A 21,625-nucleotide genomic window follows, 5' to 3' on the forward strand; every position below is an offset into this window, starting at 1 on the left:
CTCATAAAAATAGAATTCTTTTAGGCAACGATGGCGCTTGAAAGAATTTTCTTTTTTGAAAGCAATTAATCTGGAAGACCAACTGGATATGAACTATTTATAAGCTGGGATGCAGACCATTCCCTACCCATATGAACATGATGTGTAATCAGGCCACTTTCCCTCCAACATCTCTAGTAAAAAATACACACGACGAACGCAGTGCCTGATTGACAAATGGGTGATGCCACGGAGAAGTGCTAAGCAAAAGACTGCAGGCAGTGATCATTTAATAACAATGGCCTATGAAACGTACCCATGTTGAGTTGGAAAGGGTCCAAAGTCCAAAGTAAAGAAAATGACATACTCCATTAGACGATCTCACGCTTGGCATGTGGCTCGTGTTGTGTGGACGTGGCCGAACGCTGTCGACATCGCATCTTACTTAATTGGCAAGCCACTTACTAGTGGACAGCCGGTTAGGGGCCTTAAGCACGTTAGCTCATTAGGCCTTGTGCGATGGGAGATGCTTAGGGAGGTGCTTAGAAAAATAAACCGAGTTTGTCTGAAGCACCGGTGCCTATTTCTACAGAAGAGACGCTTAGTTAAGCGTCTATCCTGTACAAATAAGCATCGATGCTTAAGGAAAACCTGATTTATTTCTTTAAGCACCTCCTCTAAGCACCTTGCAGTGTACAAGGCCTTAAAGTGCCAAATTGCCTAAGCACAGCACATCATACAGTCCAGAGTAGAGAGACCATAGAGCATGCTTATCTGATGCATTAATGGGCATATAGTGACCATGACTATGTTCTGAAACGTGTATTCCCACACAAGATCAAAGCACTGTTAGGCAATATTTTAAGTATATTGAAGAATGTTGGTAGACTACAACGGAGACTGACTTATGCTTCATGAAAGTATTACTCCGTCCAAAAAAGCTTGTCTTACATTTATCTTTTAGTGTTACTCCCTCCGTTCGGAATTACTTGTCGTAAAAATGAATGTATCTAGACGTATTTTAGTTCTAGATACATCCATTTTTTAGACGAGTAATTCCGAACGGAGGGAGTAGAACATTGCGAAGCACTGACCCACCAATTGGTAGACGATGTACAAAGGTTGAGAAGGTTGCAATTTCTAGAGTAAAGGAGGTCATGGGATTCAAAACCAGGCTATTGAGCTTCATGCAAGATTAGTCGGCTCAAAAATCCTAGATATCGAGGGAAGAAGGGCAATCTACCCCAACAAGATAGATTTTGTTTTGTGATTTCAGGCTGATCTTAAACACTACAGTAGTTAGCAAATGAAATCCTGAAAAGAAATAAGTACTTTATACATTTACAGTCATGATAGAGAATTTAAAGCAACATCTGATAAACATACCTCTTTCAGCCGTCTCTGGTTTGCCTCCTCCTGGAACACACCAAAGACACATTCACCATGAGAATTTGCAAAGCGTAACGAAGGGAACACAAATGCATTGAGATGAACATGCAATGCGAGATCTATGGAAACTTAGATTGTTTTTCTTAAAAAGAAAAAAGAAACTCGACGCTTGAGGAAACCACGAGAGGACATGTGGGAGGGAGCAGTACCTGTTCTTTGGACAGGTGGGCGTTCTCCTCTTCGAGCTGGGTGACCAGCGACTCGAGCTCCGCTATGTAGGCCTGGAGTGGACGAATCAAAATATTTATCGCCAAACCACCCAGTCAAATTCGCATGACCGGGAGGAGCTTTTGATCTTCTTTTCGTGTAAAAAGTAACTAAAAGCAGTACTACGTAACGAGTTTCGACCGCCCACCTGCTTCCTCTCCCGTGACCTCGCGGCGGACTCGCGGTTCTTGATCATCCGCTTATGCCGCTGCATCGCGGCGCGGTCCATGGGGTCCATGAGCTGCCGCTTCCTCCCCCTCCCGCCGCCCCGCGCGCCCTCCGCCCCGCCGAGAAGCGCCATCGTCGGCATCGCCACCTGCTCCTCCGTCCCCCTGACGACGGCGCCGTCCTCCCTCGCCAGGAAGTCCTCCAGCGTCATCTCCCCGGCCCCGCCAGCGGAGGCCGGGGCCGCCTCCTCCTCCCCGCCGCTACCGCCGGTGATCTCTCTCCACACCTCGTCCGCCGTCCGCCGCGCGGTCGCCTGTTGCCGCGATGGCGCCGGGAGCGGCGGGACGGGGGGCGACGCCGGCCGGTCGGGCGCCGGCGTGGGGGCGTCGCCGTAGATGCCGCGGAGCAGCTCCTCCACGTTCATGGACCCCAGCCCGCTGCCGCCCCCGCCGCCGGGCCTCCCAGCTGCCTGCGCGAAGCGCGCGAGATCCGACGCCGTGTGCGACGGCGGCTTCGACGACGACGACGCCATCACCCTCGACGACGCCATGCGCTCGCCGCTCCCCCGCCTAGGCCCGCCACCCGGCCATCGCCGCGGCCGCGCCTCCCGGTTCAGCTCCGTCCCGTCCTCGTCGGAGTTCTCCGGGCCAGCACGGGGTGGTGGTTGGTTGGTTGGCTGGTTGGTCAGACGTGGCGAGCTCCCTGGAAACGTGGGGGAGGCGCGTTAGTTGGCGTCGCGTGCGCGCGTGCGTGCTCTCGGCTTCTCGTGGCTTCCGCTCCTCGCCCGAGTGTTACGGAAGGCGCGTGTGATTACGGCGCGAGTGACCACTGACCGGCGCGATGTGATGGGAGGATGATCGGCGGGGAAGATGGGGCGGGGGGCTTATAGCCGTCGATTGGCCAATGATTGACCGTGCTTTCGCGCGGGTTCGGCGTTTGATTTGATCTCCGACCGATCGGGCGCGCCGGCAGCCCGTTGGATTGCTTCCATTTGCCTTTTTCTGACCTGGCCCTGCTGAGCAGGTGACGTATACTGTGGGTGCCAGGGTAAACAGGATGAAGATAAGATGGGATCGACTGCGGCCTCGTCTCCCCCGTGCTCTGCTCTGGCTCATTTGTGTGATTCGCGCCATTAGGATATGAGATTCCAGTAAAAAAAATGATAGTATGAGATTGTAGTATTTGTGTTCATATTGTAAACCCCTCCCGCATCCCCGCCGAAAGGATTTCTCGCCTTTTCTTCTCTATATAGTTGCATCTCTTTGGTTAGCTTTTTGTTGCCGTGATGATGATAATGAAGGTGTTGTGCCGAATAAAAGTTCTCTGACTTAGAAACCATCTCGATGTTGGTTGATCCGGCATTGCTGAGAGGAGCTTGAAAATTTTCGTCCCGTTGGTGTGGTTCCATCAACTTGACGACAACATCTTCTTCTTCAACAGTCCCTTCTTTCAGGCCTTTACGAGCATGTCGTCATTCTGTTATGGTGATATGGTGGGTTGGCTTATGTAGATCAGGGTGGTGATACACTGATATGCTTCATATGATTGTCATTCGCCATCGTCTCATCATACACGACAGTCTGTTGTGGCGGCTCAACGAGATTTGGTCATTTACAAGTCTTCGACATACTCTCGATGTTGTCCATTGCTGACGAGAGAAATGGTGGCGCAACGACTTTCAACTTCGTTTTGCTTTCGGAGCATGCCGTATGCATGTTCTTGCGATATTGGTGCGGTGGCCTGTCTAGATCAGGGTACTGCCCCACCGATATGCTTCACGGGATCGTCAATCGCCACCATAAACCTCGACCCACTGTTGCGTTGAATCAAAGAGGTTTGATCCTCTATAAGTCTTTGCATATACTTGAGTGGTTAAATCTCTCGATGGTATCCATTGTTGGCGAGAGCAATGGTAGCACAACGGTGTTGAACTTTAGATGTCGCTTTGACAAGAATTTTGAGGCATACGGTCTTAATGGAAACCCGTCATTCATTTAGTGCCCTTTTTTGTGTCTACTACGAATTAGTTTTGTGAAAAATATTTCGTAGAATTTGTTGTGTTCCTTTTATGATTTGTTGTGTCTACCACAAACACTGCTTCATTTTCACATATTGATAGGCTCATATGGTTAGGTTTTCTATGGTGGAATCAGCTTATTAGGGTTCACTTCCTAGACTTGGCACTAGTGCTCACATTTCTCTAGATTTATTCCAGTCTTGTCGATGATGTTCGTTCAGTGATGCCCATAAGGATAAGGTGTGTCTGCATTCGTCCATAGAGATGAATGTATGTACGTGTATGTGAATATCTGTGATTGAACTGTGGTAAGAAAAATAAACACGGTTGTAATGCACAACATGGACAGCTGAATGTAATATAAAATATGGGACACACAGTTTAGCACCAAATAAACACACTTATTAACGGCAGTACCTATACGAACGCTCATTTAATAAAAGAAATCCCGGATGCACATAGCGTATGGCTCACAAGTGAGGCACACATCATTTTCTTACTTCAGCGTTCCATTAGATATAGGTGATACTCATAGACCAAGAAATGATAATAAAATAAAAAGAGATAAAAGATACTAATGTTTATGTTGCTTTTTTGAATTATTGGATTTATTCAAAATTCATTTCTCGATGAAACTGAGAATACAAATAAGCACTGACCGTTCCCTGGGACTGTTCCAATAGTTCTAAGCCACACGCCACACAACATGTTTATGTCATCATGCAGCCTAACTTTTACCTTACTTTGCGGTACACGTTAGGCGGTTTTGTCGCTACATCATCATATATGATATATTCCCAATTCCATCAAAAGATTTTATGCTGTTCGATAGCGCTTGTCTTCTTCCGCTAGATACTTGATCTAAAAGATAAGCAGCATCGGTGTCAGTCTACCCTGAGGTCTGGTGCCGGCGAGTGCCGCACTAGCCGAGCCAGACGCGGTCGCTGTGCCGGCGGCCAGCCACACACGATCCGGCCTCCCACTGGCTGGCCCAATCGGCACGGCGAGGGGGCGAGATCGTGGTCGCCGCGCACACCTGGACGGCCGCTAGAAGCGTCGCTCGCTCGCTCCACGCGGCGCGCGCTCCTCCGGCCCGTGCGCGCCATGACCTGGCGCCCGACACCCGGCAGCTTTTCCCGCCGGTATCGTTTCGCGGCAGCGGCCGTCGCTGTCGTGACGGATGGACGCTTGCCTGTGGCTGTGTGCCGTGCCTGTTGGGGAGTGGTGGATCCCTGAATTTTCTTTGGTAAACAGAGCGTCTCCAGGTGTAAACCGGGCTGTTTATATTTCCTTCGGTTCATAATGTAGCGCACCCATTTTGTTTGAGATTTAATTTTTTCGAAACGGATTGAGATTTAATTATTTTGTTTGAGATTTAATTTTGACCATACATTTAACCGACCTAGACTACTGCGGCGGGAGCATGACATATACCTTTCAATTCGTATTGGAAAGCAGGTTTCAAAGGTATTTTTTTTTAAACGGCTTGACTAGAGAACCCTTTCCTCCTCCACAAGAAACGTCTCCTTCCTCCTCCCGTCGGCGCCGCCGCAGATCCGCCCCGCCTCCGATGGCCTTTGGCCTATGGAGGTGCGGAGGATCTCGGCCCCCCGCCGGCGGGAGGGACCTCGTTCTTGTTTTTGCTAGGTTGAACGTCTTGGTTGGGGTTGTTTGGCGGCGGCGATGTCCCTCCGTAGCAATAATGTCTCCCACGTCCTATCTCCGTCCCGATGGTGCGAATAGCGTTGTCGGAGGATGTGTGGAGGTGTGTCTCCGTCGGATCTCATGGGATTCGGTCGGTGCTGGTCTTCGGTGGATCTCTTTGGATCCAGTTTTTGTTTGTCTTCGTTCATGTGGTTCCAGGTTTGATCTTTCCAATCTACAACTCTCTTCATCGGCGATGGTTGCTGCTCCGGTGTGTTGGCCCTTTGGGGCCTTAGCACGACGACTTCCCGGCTGTCTACTACAACAAGGTTTGCCCGGCTTCGGTGATGGAGGGTCGGCTCGCTCCAGTGCTTGTAGTCGTCGCTAGGTGGTCCATAGACCTAGTTGTAATTTTTATTACCTCTTGTGTTCTCTGAACTGCCATGATTGATGAATAGATTGAAAATTTCTCTTGCAAAAAAAAAGGTATAAATTTTCAGTAAAATAATTTATGTATTATCGGTCTAATTTATGGTAAAAGTTGAATTTCAAAAAGCGTGAACACACTATATTATGAAATGGAATGAAGCCATCTGCTTTTATGTTGTTTGTTTTATTTATTTAGCGCCATGGCTTCATTTTCTTTCCTCCGGCACCGGGGGTGGATATACAATGAGTAGAGAGTAAGGTATGTGTGTATTCAAGCTAGATATGCACATACGTGTGATCACAGGAGTAAAATATTGTTGATTAGTCCATAACGGTATTTTTTTTTCACAAATACGCAACGATTGCGTATCATTCCATTGATAGGTAGAAGAGTACAGGAGTGTTACAAGCGGGGGGAGGGGGGGGTAGCCGCTCACTACGTACGCAAAGAGGCGTAGAGAGAGGCAACACGAGCAGAACACGGGATGGTCAGCCCGAAGGAGCTCAAGGAGGCATTAGATTAGCTATGTCTTCGGCGCCGGCAGAGGCCCAAATCCTGGCATCGTCCTTGATAGCTTGAAGAAGAAGCGCTGTGGAGGGTCTAGCGTTGTCGAAGATGCAAGCGTTGCGGTGGCGCCATAGAGACCATGCGGCAAGAAGCACTAGGGAGGAGAGCCCCTTGCGCATGGCGGTAGGCGCAGCCGTTACCGAGGACGACCACCAGTCCAGGAAGGAATCCTTCGGGTCCTGGGGTACGTGGGTCGTGGCACGACACCAAGCAAAGATCTCATGCCAAATGATCCTGGAGAAAGAGCGGTGGAGGAGCAGGTGGTCGATCGTCTCAAGCTCCTGAGCACATAAAGCGTAGAGATCGTCGTGCGGGAGCCCATGGCGAGCAAGCCTAGCAGCAGTCCAGCAGCGATCCATACCAACCAGCCAGGCAAAGAACCGGGTGCGGAGAGGGGCCCATGTACGCCAAGTGAGCTTCCAGTGTGGAGCAATGGTGGAGCCGAAGAACAGAGCCTGATAGCAGGACTTGGCGGAGTAGGAGCCGCTGCTCGTCCAACGCCAACGAAGCTCATCGGGGTCGGAGAAAAGGGGGAAATGCTGAAGGCGTCGCCAGAGTTCCACGTAATGCACCAGGGCCGCAGGCCCCAAGGCGCCACAGATGTCAGAGATCCAGGCCCTGCCCAGCAGGCCCTGCGCAACGGAGCGCGTCCGCTGAAAACTCTTGGGGACCAGGGCGAGCACAGCCAGAGCGAGATCGGCGACGGACTGCCCATCGATCCACCTGTCCGTCCAAAAGAGGCAGGAGTTGCCATCCCCCACGATCCACGTCGTGGAAGCGTTGAAGATAGCCTGAACATCAGTGTCAGCCGGGATGTGGAGATGTCTCCACGGCCTGGAGGCGTCAGTGGCCTTAAGTCAAAGCCAGCGAGCGCGGAGAGCAATGCCCGTGAGCTGGAGGTCCCGAATGCCCAGGCCCCCATACTCCAGGGGATGACACACCTTGCGCCAGCTAACAAAATTGCCACCACCCGAGGAGTCACTGCCGCCATTCCAAAGGAACTCGCGCATGATGCGGTTGATCTTCTTCGGGATGGAAGGCCGCAAAGCCATGGCCATGAGGAGATGGGTGGGCATGGCCGCAAGCACGTGCCGAACGAAGGCCAGTCTCTCGCCGCGGGAGAGAAGCGAAGCGCGCCAAGTAGGAAGCTTGCGGGCCATGCGCTCCACCAGGGGCATGAGAGCAGCCGCAGAGACCTTCCGAACCGAGAGGGGAATGCCCAAGTAGGTGATCGGGAAGTGCATGATCGGGCAGGAGAGCGTGCCCGCGACCTGCACCAGCTGCGCGTCCGAGCATTGGATAGGCGAGGCAGAGCACTTCCGAAAGTTTGTGTGGAGGCCCGAAGCAGCACCAAAAATGCGAAGCAGCTCACGGACGACGATGAGCTCGTGCGGGTCAGGGTGACAGAAGATGACCACATCGTCAGTGTACAAGGAGATGCTTGAGGCCATCCTACGCTCGGTGAGGCGGCGCAACACGCCGGAGCTAGTGGAAAATTCAAGGAGGGAGTTGAGGACGTCGACCACCAACATAAAAAGCATCGGGAAGACAGGGTCGCCTTGGCGCAAGCCCTTCTCATGATGAGTTGGCGAGCCCGGGCTATCGTTGATCAGAACACGGGTCTTGGCAGTGGATAGGAGGATGGAGATCCATTCCCGCCGTCGAGGACCGAAGCCAAGGTGGCGTACGACCTGGAGGAGAAACGGCCAGGAGACCGAGTCGAAGGCACGCGCAATGTCGAGCTTGAGGAGCACACGCGGGGCGTGCATGTTGTGGAGCTGACGGGCGGTCTGCTGAACAAGAATGAAGTTGTCGTGGATGCTGCGGCCCTTGATGAAGGCGCTCTGGTTGGGAGAAACCATGGCATTGAGACGAGAGCGAGCCGGAGCGACAAGACCTTGGCGAAGAGCTTGGCTAGGAGGTGAATGAGACTAATCGGCCGGTAGTCCGAAAGCGAGGCAGCGTCAGGCTTCTTGGGGAGAAGGGTGATGAAGGCTTCGTTGAGCTTCTGGAAGCCCATGCCATTCATGTGGAAAAGATTATCAAAAGCATCACATATGTCCTTCTTGATGACGTCCCAGCAAGCGTGAAGAAACTCTGCCGTGAAGCCGTCGGGACCCGGCGCCTTGCCAGACGGGAGCTGCTTTGCCGCCTCCCAAATCTCACCCTCGGAGAAAGGGACCTCGAGGGACAAAAGGTCGAAGGAACAGCCATCAAAAGCCTCGAGGTTGAGGGTGGAGTCGCGCGGATCAGCCGCACCCAGAATGCCGGTGAAGTGATGGAAAGCAGCCTCCGCCATACCGGCCTCATCGGAAACAATCACGTCGTCCACACGCAGGTGCCGAATCCTCTTCTTGTGGAAACGGTGAGAGGCACCGATCTTGAGGAAGGTAGAGTTAGCGTCCCCCTCGCGGAGCCAGGACAGGCGCACATGATGTCGGGCGATCGTGCGCTCAAGGGACATGAGACCAAGGTATTTGAGCTTTAGGCTTCTACGCAACCAAGTCTTGAGCAGGGAGAGGGGCCGCAGATCCATCGTCATGTCAAGCCGGGCAATGAGCTCATGCGCGACCTGGAGCTGGAGAGAAACCACGCCTACTCGCCGTGCACTCCAACTTTGGAGGCGACGAGCCGTGAATTTGAGGCGCTGGTATAGCCGGCGGAAGGGGTCGGTGATACGTCTCCAACGTATCTATAATTTTTGATTGTTCCATGCTATTATATTACCCCTTTTGGATGTTTATGGGCTTTATTTTACACTTCTATATCATTTTTGGGACTAACCTACTAACCGGAGGCCCAGCCCATATTGCTATTTTTTTTGCCTATTTCAGTATTTCGAAGAAAAGGAATATCAAACAGAGTCCAAATGGAATGAAACCTCCGGGAGCATTATTTTTGGAATAAATCTGATCCGGAGAGCCTGGAGTGCAAGTCAAGAAAGCTCCGAGGGCCCCACGAGATAGGAGGGCGCCCCCCGTAGGGTGCGCCCCTTGTCTCGTGGGTGATGATGTTATGTACCTAGGGTAGGGTCACGGACCTATCTAGGATACCATACCCAAGGACATCCTTAGACGAAGCTACCTTCCAGTCGACCAAGAGAGACTTCACTCGACCGGCTAGAGGACACTCGACCATGAAGACTCACTCGATCACCAGGAATTCAAGATCTACTCTGTATCCAAACGGTCTGTAATTAAGTAGTCTTAATGGTCATGATGACACTTTATGTAGGGCGTTACCAGTAATGCCCGGCCTTAATGTACTTTAACCTTCTGCTACGTGGGTTGGCTGGGGTCCTGGCGTCCTTTATATAAGCCACCCCCCTCCACTGGTAGAAGGGTTCGCACCCCTGTAATCCTTATACACATAAACCAGTCGACCGCCTCCGGGCTCCAAGACGTAGGGCTATTACTTCCTCAGAGAAGGGCCTGAACTCGTTAAACACTCGTGTGTACAACTACTCCATAGCTAGGATCTTGCCTCTCCTTACCTACCCCCCATTCTACTGTCAGACTTAGAACCACGATAGTTGGCGCCCACCATGGGGCAGGTGTCTTAGCGACTTTTTAGAGAACTTGCAATTTGTCCGATTGCCTTCATCATGATTTCCGGCGGAGCTCTGGTCGAGGGCCGCGAGATCCGTCTCGGTGCGCTCACTTTCATCACCGACGACTCCGCTTGGCTCCAGGAGGCACCACTCGACATCGACACGCTCCCCGTCCGCGGGGCGACGCACTTTCAGGTGTGTGTCTGCGGCGTCCTGCTGCGGCAGCCGTCGACTCCCTACCGGTCGACTCCTGTGCTGTCTTCGTCCTTGTCTCCCGCCAGCGCAAGTGCTCCGGTCGGTCGAGGCTCCAGCGATGGGTGAGACACGCAGTGGCTCACCAATCGGCCACCACCCAAGTCGCGGCAATTGAGCCCAACGAATCTCTCTACGGCCTGTTCGACCTGTCGACTGGCTCCATAGAGACTGCATCCGAATGCGATAGCGGTGATCCAGCGGCGGAGGTCCTGATGGTCAACGGCCTCGTAGCCCTCCTGGTTTCCCCCGCAACGATGGGATGGACGACGGAGGCGACCCCGCTCAGGCCCACGAAGAGTATCAGCCCGAGCCACTCACTTCCCAGCAGAGGGAAGAACTTCGCCGCCGGAACATGGATGCCCTGCATACTCCCATTGCAGGAGAAACTCCTGAAGCTCGTGCCCTGGAAGAGGCACGTTTGGCCAACTTGGCTGAACGCACTCGACTAGAGAACCTCCAGCGAGCACTCGACGAGCGTGCGCGTCAGTGAGTACCCGACTCCCGCCGACGTCAGCTCTTTCCGCGACCGACTCAGGTATATCGAACCCCGATTCAAAATTTGGCAGCTGCAGCCCGTATAGCGGAATCAATTCAGCCCTCTCAGTCGGAGGCTGGAAGAGGCTTGATGCAGATCAGAGATTTGCTCCGGGCGGCAGGAGATCAGAATTCAGTTGTATCGCAGTCGCGCAACAGGATTCACAGTCGATCCATCGCTGCGAATACTGTTCAGTCGTCTCACAGCCCAAGGTCGCCTCCGAGGCGAGTGGGGCGTGAAGGCCGGCGGGACCACTATGATGATCGTTTTGATCATGATGATAGGCGTCGAGTGCCCACTCCTCCCCCGAGAAGTGGGTCTAATGCCCATCGGCAGCAAGATGACAGGTGCCAGCCCAGTGTTGGGCAGAGAGTCCCAGTCGACCCCAGAGAGCCAGGCTTTGACGCGAGATCCATCATCGTGTAGGGTTTGGTCGACCGGAACAGAGCTCACAGAGGAGGCCATGACAGAGATGTGCCCACAAGCAGCCGAGTCCACGTTTCAGGTCCAGAATGCTTTAGTAGAGCCATCAGAGCCGCAGTGATACCCCCCAACTTCAGGTTGACGACTGGAGTAAGTAAGTTCACCGGAGAGTCTAAGCCTGAAACTTGGCTTGAAGACTACCGAGTGGCTGTTCAGATTGGTGGCGGTAATGATGAGGTGGCCATGAAGCATTTGCCACTTATGCTAGAGGGTTCGGCCAGGGCGTGGTTGAATCAGTTAGCTCCTAGCAGCATTTACACCTGGGAAGATCTTTCCCGAGTGTTCGTCCGGACGTTCGAGGGAACTTGCAAGCGACCGGCCGGATTGACAGAGCTGCAAGTTTGCGTACAAAAGTCGAGTGAAACACTAAGAGATTACATCCAGAGATGGATCACTTTGCATCATACTGTGGAGAATGTGTCGGATCATCAAGCGGTCTGCGCCTTCAAGGATGGTGTCAAGAATAGAGAGTTAAGTATGAAGTTTGGTCGAACTGGAGATATGACCCTGAGTCGGATGATGGAAATAGCCACCAAGTACGCCAATGGCGAAGAAGAGGACCGACTCCAGAGTGTCAAGTACAAGCCGAGTCAGTCGGATAAAGGAAACTCCAGTCGGAAGCAAAAGCGGAAGGCCGAGCCAGCTGCTCCTGGAGAGGCTCTGGCCGTGACTCAGGGCAAATTCAAAGGGAAGCCCAAAGGATCTTGGAACCCCAAGAAGGTAAAAGATAAGGAAGGTAATGACGTGATGGATCTACCATGTCATATCCACATGAAGAAAGACGAAGAGGGTAACTTCATCTACCCAAAGCATACCACTCGCCAGTGCCGGCTCTTAATCCAGCAGTTTCAAGGGAAACAGCCGAAGGACAAAGAGAAGGAGTCGGACAAGGCTAAGGACAAGGAGGACAGTGATGGGGAGTACCCTCATGTCAACTCCACTCTGATGATTTTTGCTGATGTAGAGAGCAAAAGTCGACTGAAAGTGATCAACCGTGAGGTCAATATGGTCGCCCCGGCGACACCAAACTATCTGAGATGGTCGCAAACTCCCATTACTTTCGACCAGTCTGATCACCCTACTCACATTGCCACCCCTGGGAGGCAAGCGCTGGTGGTTGACCCAGTCGTCGAAGGCACTCGACTGACGAAGGTATTGATGGATGGCGGCAGTGGATTGAACATACTGTATGCAGAGACGCTCAAGGGAATGGGCATTCCGATGTCCAGGCTCAGTTCCAGCAACATGAGTTTTCACGGAGCCATCCCGGGAAAGAAGGCTGAGTCACTCGGCCAAATAGCTCTGGATGTAGTGTTCGGCGACTCGAAGAATTTCCGCAAAGAGAAGCTGACATTTGAAGTCGTGGATTTCCGAAGCGCCTACCATGCTATTTTGGGAAGACCAGCCTATGCCTGCTTCATGGCTCGACCATGTTATGTGTACCTCAAGTTAAAGATGCCTGGCCCCAAAGGCGTGATCACCATCACTGGCAGCCGGAAGAAGGCAGAAGAGTGTTTCCAGAAAGGCTTAAAGATTGCGGATGACCAGATAACATTGGTAGAGCTGGAGGAATACAAGAAGAATGCAGATCCGAGTGATTTGCTGCGGGCCAAGAAGCCCGCCACAGAGTCAGCGTTTCAGTCATCCGGGGAGACGAAGCCAGTTCATATCCACCCGACTGACCCCAATCCAGCTCCGACCCATATTTCCACAACACTCGACTCTAAATAGGAAGAAGCGCTCATCCAGTTCCTCCGTGAGAACTGGGACATCTTTGCATGGAAGCCAGCTGACATGCCGGGTGTTCCCAGGGGACTGGCTGAGCATCGCCTTAGAGTCAACTCAAAAGCGAAACCTGTTAAAGAGCATCTTCGACGGTCCACCGTTCAGAAGAAAAAAGCCATTGGCGAAGAGGTGGCTCGACTCCTTGCAGCAGAGTTCATCCGAGAGATATACCACTCTGAGTGGCTCGCCAATGTCGTTATGGTTCCCAAGAAGGACAACTCACTTCGCATGTGCATTGATTTCAAGCACATTAATCGGGCCTGCCCAAAAGATCATTTTCCTCTCCCTCGCATCGACCAAATTGTCGACTCGACCGCGGGATGCGAGAGATTGTCTTTTTTAGACGCCTATTCTGGGTATCATCAGATCCATCTGTATGGGCCCGACGAAATCAAAACAGCTTTCATCACTCCATTCGGGTGCTTCTGCTATATCACCATGCCATTCGGCCTCAAGAATGCCGGCGCCACATTCATGAGAATGATTCAAAAGTGCTTGCTCACTCAAATCAGTCAGAATGTGGAAGCGTACATGGATGATATCGTGGTCAAGTCGCGAAAGGGTTCCGACCTGTTGACTGACCTAGCTGAAACATTTGCCAATCTCAGGAGGTATGATATCAAGCTCAATCCATCAAAGTGCACATTCGGAGTACCTGGCGAAAAGTTACTCGGTTTTCTCGTGTCCGAACGAGGAATCGATGTTAACCTAGAAAAAGTTGGCACCATACTCCGAATGAAACGCCCTGTGCGTGTGCACGACGTCCAGAAGCTTACTGGATGCTTGGCCGCGTTAAGTCGATTCACCTCTCGCCTCGGTGAAAAGGCGTTGCCCCTTTACCGACTGATGAAGAAGGTAGACAAATTCGAGTGGACTCCAGAAGCTGATGCAGCGTTTGCCGAGTTAAAAACTCTGCTCTCCACCCAGCCGGTGCTTGCTGCTCCAATCAGCAAAGAGCCTCTGTTGCTTTATATTGCAGCCACAGGACAAGTCGCCAGTACAGTACTTACGGTCGAGCGGGAAGAAGAAGGGAAAGCCTTCAAAGTTCAGCGCCCAGTGTATTATCTCTCTGAAGTTTTGACCCCATCGAAGCAAAGATATCCTCATTATCAGAAGCTTGTATATGGGATCTACATGACCATGAAGAAGGTTGCTCATTATTTCTCTGATCATGACATTACAGTCGTCAGCGATGCACCATTGTTAGAGATTCTGCACAACAGAGATGCAACTGGTCGAGTGGCTAAATGGGCGATTGAACTCCTTCCCCTTGATATCAAATTTGAGGCCCGCAAAGAAAGCCATTAAGTCCCAAGCTATAGCAGATTTCCTTGCCGAGTGGATTGAGCAACAACAGCTGACTCAAGTTCACTCGGAGCATTGGACCATGTTCTTTGATGGCTCTAAGATGTTAAATGGTTCTGGTGCTGGGGTTGTTTTGGTTTCCCCCCGAGGAGACAAGCTCAGATATGTGCTCCAGATCCACTTTGATTCCTCCAACAATGAAGCAGAATATGAAGCACTCTTGTATGGATTGCGCATGGCCATTTCACTCGGCGTCCGTCGCCTTATGGTCTATGGCGATTCAGATTTGGTGGTCAATCAAGTGATGAAGGAGTGGGACGTTAGAAGCCCAGCCATGACTAGATACTGCAATGTAGTGAGGAAGCTCGAAAAGAAGTTCGAAGGGTTAGAGCTCCACCACATACCCCGACTGAAAAATCAAGCAGCTGATGATCTGGCGAAGATAGGATCCAAGAGAGAAGCCATCCCCAGTGATGTGTTTTTGGAGCATATCCACACTCCATCAGTCGTAGAAGATCCTTTTACCGATGAAGCTCCGCAACCTAAGAGTGTTACGGATCCGACGAGGTTGAAGTCCCTGCAGTGGTCGACCTGATCATGGAAGTTTTAGTGATCACTCTCGATTGGACAGTACCGTATATCGTGTATATATTGAGGAAAGAGCTCCCGGAGGACAAAGAAGAGGCTCGACAGATCGTCCTCCGATCTAAGGCCTTTACTGTGATAAGGGGACAGCTGTACAGAGAAAGCGCGATTGGAGTTGGTCAGAAATGCATAACGCCGGAGGAAGCTCGAATAATCCTTGATGACATCCACTCGGGGACCTGTGGCCATCATGCGTCCTCTCGGACCATCATAGCCAAAGCATACCGAGCCGGATTTTATTGGCCAAGAGCGAATGAAATGGCGAAGGAGATAGTAGACAAGTGCGAGGGATGTCAATTTTACTCCAATATGTCACACAAACCCGCGCCGGCTTTGAAGACTATACCACTCGTCTGTCCCTTTACAGTATGGGGGTTGGATATGGTCGGTCCTTTGAGAACAGGCAGAAGCGGTTTCACCCATGTGCTGGTAGCAGTCGACAAGTTCACCAAGTGGATTGAAGCTAAACCCATCAAGAACCTCGATGCCGGTACTGCTGTCAGCTTCATCAGAGAATTGATATTCAGATATGGAGTCCCACACATCATCATCACTGACAACGGGTCAAACTTCGATTTCGAAGAGTTCAGAGCTTTCTGCACGTCCCAAGGCACGCGAGTCGACTATGCTTTAGTCGCCCATCCACAGTCGAATGGACAGGCAGAACGAGCCAACGGTTTGATTCTCAAAGGATTGAAACCCCGATTGATGCGTGATCTTAAGCATGCAGCTGGTGCATGGGTCGACGAACTTCCCTCGATGCTTTGGGGGTTAAGGACCACGCCCAACCGGTCGACTAGAAGAACTCCATTCTTCTTAGTCTATGGAGCTGAAGCAGTCTTGCCAAGTGACCTTCTCCACAATGCTCCCCGGGTTGAGCTCTACACCGAAGCTAAAGCAGAACAAGCGCGGCAGGATGCAGTCGAACTTTTAGAGGAAGAAAGGGAGATGGCTCTGATCAGATCGACCATTTACCAACAAGACTTGCGTCGTTTCCACGCCAAAAACGTGAAGAGTCGAGCCTTCCAGGAAGGAGATTTAGTTCTCCGAGTGGATCAGCAGAAACCACACAAGCTTGCTCCTTCTTGGGAAGGTCCTTTCATCGTCACCAAGGTTCTCCACAATGGAGCATACCGTCTTTACAATGTCGAACATCAGATCGACAAGCCACGAGCTTGGAACGCGGAGCTTCTCTGCCCCTTTTACACTTAAGTATTCACTCAGATGAGTTGTAATAAAAGTACTTCTGTAGTTTATTTATCAAAGACAAGAGCTTTACAATTTTCCCAGTAATTGCTATTTCTTTTGTCCACATAAAACAATTCCCCAGTGGGTGGCTTTGCTGCGAATCCGATTCGCCTAAGTCTGTAAAAAAAATCCTAACCGAGTGGTGAGCCAGTCTCTCACGCGAAGGCTTAGCTGCGAAATCCGTTTCGCCTAAGATAAATAAAATCCTACCGAGTGGTAAGCCAGCCTTCCACTCGGGGGCTTAGCTACAGTCCAAGTACTCGCCTAAGTTAAATAAAATCCTACCGAGTGGTAAGCCAGCCTTCCACTCGGGGGCTTAGCTGCAGTCCAAGTACTTGCCTAAGTTAAATAACATCCTACTGAGTGGTAAGCTAGCCTTCCACTCGGGGGCTTAGCTGCAGTCCAAGTACTCGCCTAAGTTAAACAAAATCCTACCGAGTGCTAAGCCAGCCTTCCACTCGGGGGCTTAGCTGCAGTCCAAGTACTCGCCTAAGTTAAACAAAATCCTACCGAGTGGTAAGCCAGCCTTCCACTCGGAGGCTTAGCTGCAGCATTGCGCTCGCCTAAGTACAAATACAACGTGCGCTCTGCAAGGAGGACGAGGTGCAGGTCGACTGCTACCCTCTCCTTCTGAGCTATGCCACAAGTACAACGTGCGCTCTGCAAGGAGGACGAGGTACAGGTCGACTGCTACCCTCTCCTTCCGAGCTACGCCACAAGTACAACGTGCGCTCTGCAAGGAAGACGAGGTGCAGGTCGACTGCTACCCTCTCCTTTCGAGCTACGCCACAAGTACAACGTGCGCTCTGCAAGGAAGACGAGGTGCAGGTCGACTGCTACCCTCTCCTTCCGAGCTACGTCACCAATATAAAATCCTACCAAGTGGAGAGCAGACCTCCCACTCGGGGGCTTAGCTGCAGCCCAGTGCTCGCCTAAGTATCTGAAATCCCACCGAGTGGAGAGCAGACCTCCCACTCGGGGGCTTAGCTGCAGCCCAGTGCTCGCCTAAGTATCTGAAATCCTACCGAGTGGAGAGCAGACCTCCCACTCGGGGGCTTAGCTGCAGCCCAGTGCTCGCCTAAGTATCTGAAATCCTACCGAGTGGAGAGCAGACCTCCCACTCGGGGGCTTAGCTGCAGCCCAGTGCTCGCCTAAGTATTTAAAATCCTACCGAGTGGAGAGCAAATCTCCCACTCGGAGGCTTAGCTGCAGCTCAGTGCTCGCCTAAGCATATTGGGGAACAAGTCGATTGCAATGAGCGCTTCGCTTTAACCTGCAAAAGACACCTCAAACCAAATGCAAACATATTCAACGACTGAATCCAAGTTCGGATAATACCTAACGGAACCGAAAGTGCTCTGGCGCGAGGCCTGTTAAGGTTTGTCGGTTACAAAACTCACTCGGCATACCGAGGCAAATTTAAAGTATCAAGCTTAGAAGTTTTTTACCCCTCCTGTGGAGGGATGGAAGGTGCAACAAACTCGTCCAAATCAATTCCATCTGCAATACGAGTGGCAGCAGCAATGAAGGTCTCCATGAAAGATCTGAAATCGTGCTTCTTGGTGTTAGCCACCCTAAGAGCCACCAGCTTGTCCTCTCGTGCATCCTTGCAGTGAACACGAACCAGAGACAGAGCAACATCCGCACTGCACCTGGCCGAAGACTTCTTCCACTCCTGCACTCGACTTGGGACCTCGTTCAGTCGAGCCATCAGGGACTCGAGGTCGTTCTGGAGTGTCTCTCTTGGCCAGAGTGTTGTGTCGATGCGAGAAGTTGCGACCTTCAGCCTTGCGAGATAGTCGATGACAGCAACAACACCAGATTCAAGCCGGAGCACATTCATGGCAACTTCATCTTTCACGGGAGAGTTGATGGGGTCCAGGTTTACTTCCAGTCGACCAGTCTCCTCTTCAAAGTTCTGACAAAATTCTGCAAGCACAACCACCGAGTCAAGACAAACAGTCAGAGGTTACAATTAAAATATTTGTTTAATACAAAGGATTACCTTCAAGCATGAGGAACAACTTCTTGGCGAGTCCACCCAGATAAGCCTCTAGATCATTCTTCTTTCTCTTCAACTCACTGGCCTTGTCATTCAGGGTGGTCTTGTCACTTTTCAGTCAACTGACTTCCTGGTTGGCAGCATCAAGAGCAGCTTTCAGATTGGTGTTTTCTTCTTCAAGCTTGGTCACTGAAGCCAGCTTCTCATCCGCAAGCCTGGTCTTCTCTAAAGCAGTTTTTTGCACCTCAGCCAAGTCAAGATCTTTCTTCTTCAGGGCATCCCTCAATTTGTCTGTAAAGTTACAGTGAGATTAGATTCAGAAACAAGTAAGAGGCAAAGGCAGTCGTCAAAGCCCTCACCAAGCATACCTTTAGCTTCCTCCTTCACCTTCATTAAGTTCTCTTGGGCCAGTTTCAGATCGAGCTCGAGCTGAATGTGTTTGTTCTCCAACTCAGTATAACGAGCCGCAAGGTCACAGGATTTCTATGAAGAACCAATCGACAGATGTCAAAGACAATTCACTTCCGAGTGAGTAAGGAAAAATCTTAATGTTTCTAAGACTACGGCCGAATACAAACATTCGACCATAATCTCGGGGACTACACCCAGTGGGTGCACTCAGCGTGCCCCCACTAGTTTCATCAGTTAGAGTCGACCAGTCGACCAACAAAAAAAGGGGGGGGGGAGATGTTCTTCAGACTATAGTCGATTGCCAACAGTCGACCATAGTCTCGGGGACTACACCCAGTGGGTGCACTCAGCATGCCCCCATCGGTCTATGAATCTATTCGACCTAGTTGAGTAAGGAAAAGACTTAAAGCCTATGGTCGACCGCCAACAGTCGACCATAGCCTTGGGGACTACACCCAGTGGGTGCACTCAGCGTGCCCCCACTAATCCGGAATTTCAATCGACACACCCAGTGGGTGTAGGACAAACTCTAAGAATTTCAGAAAGAAGAGTTTTCAGATATCATATCCTAACAGAACAGGCAGTGACCGACTGACCTAAACATTACTCTGAAGAGCCGAACTGGCATCATAGGCTGCCTGGCTGGCTTCTCGTATTGCCTTCACCTGCTCCATTGGGCATCGAGTATAACTCCGTGGTGGCCTGTCAGACAACAAAGCAAAACAAAGATCACTCGACCAATTCACAGCGAAGCAGAATGAATAAAGCAAGATTGCAATTGGAAATAAATAGCCATACCGTGTCCGGTGTGTAGGTACAGTCTAGTGGTGGGATCCTCCTGGCCCCTCGAGGGTTGTCCTTATTCCCCGTGATTGTGGTCACCCACCTCTCCAGTGTGGCATCGTCGACCGCCTCTGGATGGACCCGAGTGGTGTCCTCGGTCCCACAATACAGCCACATCGGATGGCCTCGGTACTGAAGTGGTTGGATTCGCTGCCTAAGGAAGACCTCCAGGAGATCCATACCAGTCACTCCTTCTCTAACGAGTTGGACTACGCGCTCCATCAGCATTTTTACCTGAACTTTCTCCTCAGGAAGCACTTTCAGAGAAGAGGGTTTGTCCACTCGGTCCATGGAAAACGGAGGGAGACCAGTCGACTGCCCTGGCATCGACTCGTCTTGGCAGTAGAACCAAGTCGACTGCCACCCTCTGACCGACTCGGGAAGGGTCATGGCTGGGAAAGTACTCTTATTCCTCATCTGGATCCCAAGACCACCGCACATCTGGATAACCTTAGTCCTCTCATCGTCCGGACTCGCCTTTTTCACTGTCTGTGAGCGACAGGTGAATATGTGCTTAAAGAGACCCCAGTGTGGTCGACAACCCAAGAAGTTCTCGCACATGGACACAAAGGCAGCAAGATAGGCGATGGAATTGGGGGTGAAATGGTGGAGTTGCGCCCCAAAGAAATTCAGAAACCCTCAGAAGAAAACACTCGGCGGCAGAGAAAAACCACGGTCTACATGAGTGGCTAAGAGAACGCACTCACCCTCCTGCGGCTGCGGTTGGCACTCGGTCCCCAGAAGCCTTGCTGACCCGTGGGGGATCAGTCCCTCATTGGCCAGGTCATTGAGATCTTTCTCGGTGATGGTCGAGCGGATCCAATCCCCTTGGACCCAACCCTTTGGCAGGCGGAACCTTGACGAAGATCCGCCTCGACTGGACGGTCTCCCCTTTGCTTTCCCCGTCGCCGTCTCCTTCTTCGCGCGCTCTAGGGCCGCCGTCTTCTCCTTCACCATTGTCGTCGGCGAAGCGCGCGAGGAGTGGACAGGCAGAGGCGAGAGCAGGCGCAGTGGGCGGAGGCAAAGAGGGAGGAGAGAAGAATGGGAAGGCACTGTTCAAAAAGCCCTCGCCCGGCGCTTTATATAAGGACGCTTCCGAGTGGCTGACGAGTGGGTCCGGGCAGTCCTGTCACATCCCAAAACAGTCACGCACGCACGATACATGGAAAAAAAGGCGGCGCAGAAATCAGGGCGTCCACGCCTTATCCCTTCCGAGTACCGCGGTTCGCCCCGCTTCGCGCGCTTCCCAAATTTCAGATCCCACAAAATCCGCTAACAGCAGATCAATCTGTCAGACGATATCTTTCCTGCGATCCGTCACTCGGAAGTTCACTGAAGTTCAAAAGTTCACTCGACAGGAGACAAGAACGGATCAAGGTGACTGAAGTAAAAGTTGACGCCAACACCGAAAGAAAAATCGCCAATCCAAGATACGACATAATCAAAGCATAGGAAATGAGTCGGAGAAAATCATCAACTCCTTCCTCACTCGAACCTCGATCCATTCGGGGGCTAATGATGATGTTATGTACCTAGGGTAGGGTCACGGACCTATCTAGATTACCATACCCAAGGACATCCTTAGACGAAGCTACCTTCCAGTCGACCAAGAGAGACTTCACTCGACCGGCTAGAGGACACTCGACCATGAAGACTCACTCGACCACCAGGAGTTCAAGATCTACTCTGTATCCAAACGGTCTGTAATTAAGTAGTCTTAATGGTCATGATGACACTTTATGTAGGGCGTTACCAGTAACGCCTGGCCTTAATGTACTTTAACCCTCTGCTACGTGGGTTGGCTGGGGTCCTGGCGTCCTCTATATAAGCCACCCCCTCCACTGGTAGAAGGGTTCGCACCCCTGTAATCCTTATACACATAAGCCAGTCGACCGCCTCCGGGCTCCGAGACGTAGGGCTATTACTTCCTCAGAGAAGGGCCTGAACTCGTTAAACACTCGTGTGTACAACTACTCCATAGCTAGGATATTGCCTCTCCTTACCTACCCCCCATTCTACTGTCAGACTTAGAACCACGACAGTGGGCCCCTCGGGCGTCCACCGGCGTACTTCTTCCTCCTATATATACCTACGTATCCCGA

At 51.5% G+C, this 21,625-nt stretch overlaps 1 protein-coding gene across 1 annotated transcript in view; it reads right to left on the reverse strand.

Annotated features, from left to right (window-relative positions):
* LOC123071541 (bZIP transcription factor 12) overlaps positions 1-2,668 on the reverse strand; it is a 3,245-nt gene extending 577 nt beyond the window's left edge. The window contains exons 1-3 of the mRNA XM_044495121.1: positions 1,784-2,668; positions 1,578-1,649; positions 1,366-1,395 (exon numbers count right to left, since the gene is read on the reverse strand). Of these exons, the coding sequence (XP_044351056.1) occupies positions 1,366-1,395; positions 1,578-1,649; positions 1,784-2,353 (672 nt within the window). The 5' untranslated portion in view covers positions 2,354-2,668. The remainder of the gene's footprint in view (positions 1-1,365; positions 1,396-1,577; positions 1,650-1,783) is intronic.
* Positions 2,669-21,625: the final 18,957 nt, after the last annotated feature.

Source organism: Triticum aestivum, chromosome 3B (assembly GCF_018294505.1).
Source record: "Triticum aestivum cultivar Chinese Spring chromosome 3B, IWGSC CS RefSeq v2.1, whole genome shotgun sequence".
NCBI classification, from domain to species: domain Eukaryota; kingdom Viridiplantae; phylum Streptophyta; class Magnoliopsida; order Poales; family Poaceae; genus Triticum; species Triticum aestivum.